General features: G+C 30.6%; 1 protein-coding gene across 1 annotated transcript; it reads right to left on the reverse strand.

Annotated features, from left to right (window-relative positions):
• Positions 1-1,867: 1,867 nt before the first annotated feature.
• On the reverse strand, positions 1,868-3,431 carry LOC146938835 (uncharacterized). The gene has a single exon (XM_085752737.1). The coding sequence runs from the start codon at positions 2,886-2,888 to the stop codon at positions 2,454-2,456; it is 435 nt and encodes a 144-aa protein (XP_085608863.1). The 5' UTR covers positions 2,889-3,431; the 3' UTR covers positions 1,868-2,453.
• Positions 3,432-5,849: the final 2,418 nt, after the last annotated feature.

The following is a 5,849-nucleotide window of genomic DNA, read 5'->3' on the forward strand; positions in this document are numbered from 1 at the left end:
TACTTTTGAGTTTCTTATCTTGTGCTCTTAGAGCACAAGTTAACATGACCCTTAAATATAAATTGTAAAATGTAAACCAAAATTTTAACAATAAAGGGCGAGTTTTACATCACTCTAACACGTACGTTATGTTCAGCAAAACCAGCGGCAAAGCTAGCGCCATTTTTACGAGGGGGTTAAATATAAAGAATAAATAATATATATTTTTAAAACTAATATATTAAACTTAATCAATAAGTAAAATAAATAATTTTTACTTATATTTAATGAAACGAAAGTGAAGAAAATAAAATCCAACAATAATTATTTAAAAAAGTTGAGCTCTACGAAATTTTAAGTCAAATTTATCTATAATTGACACAACTAAATAAATCATCAATATTTTAATAAAATCATCAATCTTTAAACCAACAAAATTGTTTGGAGTAGCCAAACAATATATCAATGGGGTAGCTACATATAAAACTATGAGAAATGATATTTGTACAACTATTTTTTTAACAACTTTTGTGACAATTTTTCTTTCATACTTTACTTTCTCTCTTTGTTGCTTTGATTTTCGTGTCAATATTTTCTTTTGTTTGTAAATTAATGATTGTCTCAAATGTTGTGATCAAAATAATTGTTCAAATAACACATCTTATACAAGATTATTTTTTTCTTCTGGGTAGCATATTGACATGAGGCCAATCGCCCCCGAGCAAAACAACAATGTAGGATTTGTAAAATATAAAATAAAAAATGCCTTGTAGTTTGCACGAAAATGAAAGTGATCTTTTGTGAGATGACATTGGTACCACTATATGGTGGACCCTAAATTTGACTATGGTAATTGGTAAACACTTTTTTTTTGTTGTTGAAGAAATAATGGTTATTCAACAAAATTCAATTAAATGTTCTAGACAAACAATAGTGCCACAGTATTATGATTAATCGGGTTTTGCCCTACCCACTATAAATTAAAAAAATCAAACTCTTAATTATACCTTTTCTTAAATTTTTTAGGTGAATGAATGTAGGGTATGTATAGGATAAATTAATGTTTATTGTAATTATACGACATCATTACTGGATTTTCTCTTTCAGTATTGAAATTAATGTTTATTATTTTTCAAACTACATTCATAAATTTTTAGGATGTTAGTGTTTAGTTGAAAACTAAAAGGAGTGTTAAAAAAAAAAAAACTTTAAGGATGTGAATTTTCCAAAAAAAATAATATTATTTGAAATTCATAGATATTTATCATTTATGGATATTCTATTTCTTCACAGTTTAACGTGTGTGGGTTTGACCGCTAAGCTATTTAAAAAAAAAAATATAATCAAATTTATAATCCCAATCTAATTTTCAATTAACTGTCGCACTTGTAAGGAGGGGTGAAAATAGACTAAATTGAGTTAAGCTTTGTTAAACCTAAGGTTGTCATGTTAATAAATTCAAGGCACGAGTCTACAATATGATCGGTTAGCCGTTAAAAAGTTATTTCACATGAATCAAACCGACTTGCTACCCCTAAAAATTATTGTAAACCCTCCATAAATCAAATCAAACCTATTTGTTGTTACACCCTTTTCTAATCATATCAAATTGAAGATTTTAATTTTAGTTTGTCCCACCATTTTGCATACATGGGACTGCAGAGTACAGACTACAGAGTGCAGAGTACTGTACTGCTTCTGAATTAAATTTTTCTGACGTTGAATATGGACATAGTAGTACTGTCTACCGTTTACATAACTAATTACAGTCATAAATATAGCATAACAAAATAAACTTAGCTAAAGCCGTCAAAATTAAAATTATCATAACCATCACTAGTACTAGTGGTGTAATATGGAAGTTGAACAAGAAAAAATTAACACAGAATTTTGCATACAAAAGTGAAGTATATGACTTTGCTTTACCTCAAAGGTGACTAACATACAACTTCAAACGAAACCCATTACATTTGCACTCAGCACACTTAAATATAAAGGTTAGTACATATCTTCTACAAGAAGAAAAAAAACAAGGAAAAAAAAAAGCTTAAAAATGTAAATTTAGTTGGATAACCACTCCATCTAAATTCAGAAACTAACAAACCCTACAAAACTACAACTTAACAAAGCTAAAATTAGCATAAACTAAACAAAAGGGTAAGCTAAGTTCTTGTTTGAATTCACAGTAAGAATTTTGAATCACATCAATCCACCGTAATTTTAATCGAAGTTGCACTTTGAAGCTTCAACAAAATCACAGTATCACTGTAATTTTTTCAAACTTACCGCTCATCGAAACATACACTAAGTAACTATTTCCTAACATGAACACACCAAAACCTAAAAAACTTCCTAAAGCATACATGTCTTCATTTCCTATGAAGACCACTTCAAAAGTCCATCTTCTAAAGTATGATTTGTCATGAGCTTATTTTATATGTATCATGCTATTAACATACACACAAAAACAAAACTCAAAGTGTCACCAAGAAAAAGTGCTCCAAATCAGGAGGTACAAAGAATGAAAGTGGTGACCTTCTTAAAGAACAATTTGAAACTACCCTTTGTTTCTTTGGTGCTGGAGGACATGTTGAAATCTCGGGTATCCTAAATTTCTGACCTTTAGGTGTTGAACATGCACTGTTAATGTTATTGTTAGAAACATCAATTACCTCAGAAATTTCAGTCTTCTCTTCCTTTGAAGACTCTTGAGAGGTTTTTGAAAGACAGCTAGAAGGTAAAACACTGTTAATTATCTCTTGTTTTTTGCTATGAGTACTACTTTGCTGCTTCTTGTTCTTGAAGTTTGTTCTTCTAGGTTGTCTTGTTCTTGTTCTTGTTCCTGTTCTTGTTGTAGTTTTTGTGGTCCTTGAGATTTTGTTTGATGCTGTTCTTCCAGAAGGGGCCATTTTTTTTGAGACAACAAAGAGGGAAAGGTTTGGTTTTGCTTAAAAAGAACTTGGTAAAAAGCTGGCAACTTAAGAAGATTGAAACTTTTGCTAAGAGAAGTAGGGTTTAACAACCAACCACAAACTTATCCAATTGGTAAGTGCTTTTTGGAATAATCAATTTTGACTCAAAAGTTATAAGGGTTTGTTTTGTAGAGAGGTTTAGTAATAATGGTTTTTTCACTAGAAACTTATATGAAACACAATAGACACAAAATATTGCTTACTAAGACACCAAAATAGATAAACTCAAAGAGTGTGAAAGTGTGGATTGTGGAATAAGAATAAGGAATCTCCTAGACAAGGTTTCTTAAAAAAGACATTAAACTTATGTATGTGTTTTTTTAGCAGCCATTTGAGACTTTGAAGAGGTGTGCTAGAAATTTTTGTTTTTGAGAGAAACAAATTCTTAATTAAATAAACCTTGTAGTAATTGTTAATGATGATAACACTAACACTTTGAAAACAACATCATGAAAGGGATTGTTAAGACTTAGTAGCATATGAGAAGAGACTAAAACAAATGAAGTGGTGGGTTTTATAGACTCAATTTTAATACTTTAGGGAAATGAAAAAATTAGAGTATGAAATATTACACTTTTTTGAGCACTTTTTTAGGGGTTATTTTAAGGTTGGGAATGTCACGGGCAGCGGGCAGAGCTGCCCTTAAGAATTAAAGAGAGAGGGAGATCAAGCTCATTCAAATATTGGAGACCCTATTGAACTTTTTTGATGTATGATTTATGATTACTTGAATTTTTATGGGATTTTCATCAAGTACTAAAAGCATTTAATAGTTGTAATTAAACCATTCAGAATCTTCTTTTCTTTTGATTTTTAATTTAATCATAAATTATATGGGACATACTACCTTACCTTCAAAAGCATTGTGGGTTACCTTACATTCAAAATTCGGTGCTACTTAATTAGCAATATTCATTTTTTAATTGTTGAAATGTTTGGTACTTTAATTATTCATTTAATATTTATGTCATTGTCACCACTAGAAAACTTTTATTCACAAATATTAGCCACTACGTATTACACACAAAGACATACATGACTTGCGTGTGTTTGAAAACATGATTCTCTGCGTGTGTTATCTACTACACTTTCAGCGCCAATTTGCTACATTTCCAAACATGTTGTTAAGCTATTTAGTCTGTATGTTTTTTTATTCCAATCACGAAAAATTATGAGTTAAAAAATTGTGTGCAATTTTCAATAGAATGATGTGTAAATATTTTTTCACTTTTTTATTTAGAAGGTACATTAACATGGATGAGCACTAACTATATTTAAATAATAAATTGCATATCAAAGTCTAGTTATTTGGTCACATATAATTTGCGGTATTTTGGAGGATAAGGTGCCCGCTGCCCAAGAAACTTTAACATAATCATTTTTTATTTTATTTTTTATATTAGTCATGTTACACATACTAATTTGTACTTTTTCATTAATCTTTCACAAATATTTTATTTGTGTAGCCACTAATTGATATGTTTGTCTGGTAATATTTACTTAATTTATGGGGTTGAAAAATTGGAGGGTCACAGGGTGTTTGTCTTCTAGTCCCACTCTTTTCGTTTTGTCATCTAGCCCTAAATCATAGCTTCACAATTATCAGAATCAGACTCTTGTAATTGTTTTTCTACTATTTTCTCATAGGATCCTAGGAGGGTGTTTTCTACCACCTGCATGATATTCGATTGCTCCGTTTTTCACCGTTTTTCACACAGATTCATTCATGCAATGCAATAAACAAATTTCATACACACATTTATCATCAAAGAATTTTTCGAAGTAAGAAACATTACGTACTATTTGCATTATTATTTGGATAATCACAAGTCTAAAGAGTATGATGAGAGCTGCTATTGGTAACTACTTGGGTTTGCAACTACCGATAACTGGAGAATAAACAAGTAAGGAACTAGACGAATTATTGGAAAAATCATAATTTCTGTATGAAATAAAAATAAGGCCACGGACACCCCACTTCTCCACATTTAATTGTGTGAGCTCTAACCACTAAGTTACTTGACCAAGAAAATAAAAAAAATAAGGTATCAATTGAGTTTATAAACTTTGATGGCATGTGTAAGGATACTGGAGATATCGCTGGTTGTGGTGATCTTTTTTGTGATTGAGACGGATAGATCAAATGCTACACTAAGAAGATTGGAGTTTTGATACCTCATGGTTTGGATGGAGCATTTTTGTCATCTTAAAGTGGAGAATGATTCAAAGATTTTGATCGACATGATTTTCGACAACTTCAAGTTCAATGGGGTTATCCCTATTTTAATTCATCTAGAAGTTACTAAATATGTGGTGTGGCATGTGTGCAAATCAACAATACTTGGTGTGAACGAAATAGAAGTGATGATTAGCTTGCAGACTTTAACATTTCTATGGATAATTTGAATGTACTTGTTTTGGAGACTTCTCCTAGTGAACTTCAAAAACTAATATTGGATGACATCTCTAGGGTTTGCATGCTTAGGACTATCGATTTATTAATATTGATGACGTCTTTATAGATAAAGATTCCATGATTGGTGGTTCACATGTTGTTTCGAAAATTCCATGAGAAGAGCGACCCACATCAAAGCTTGGTGGGTTTAAAGAGAATGATAGGTGGCAAGCCTTTGAAGTGAACCTTAACTCTCAACTAGTTTATCAGTTATTAGTCATCAGTCATCAACTATCATCCGTTAGTTATAAACTACAATCATCAATTATAAGATTAAATTACCAATTAACTTATTAGCTATCCACTATTTTTACCCGACATTGTCATATATTAGACATTTCAGTCTATCAATCACATACTCATCACATATATAGTATATCAAAACATCAATCGCCATTACATGAAATTCTTGCATAAGATACTTACGACCAAAATATAATCAT

Source organism: Medicago sativa, chromosome 3 (assembly GCF_051527215.1).
Source record: "Medicago sativa cultivar Bolivia chromosome 3, Bolivia_mono, whole genome shotgun sequence".
NCBI lineage: Eukaryota > Viridiplantae > Streptophyta > Magnoliopsida > Fabales > Fabaceae > Medicago > Medicago sativa.

What these genes read in the sequence shown, in the direction of transcription:
- LOC146938835 (XM_085752737.1), bottom strand. Translation starts at nt 2,888, where the DNA reads ATGGCCCCTTCTGGAAGAACAGCATCAAACAAAATCTCAAGGACCACA.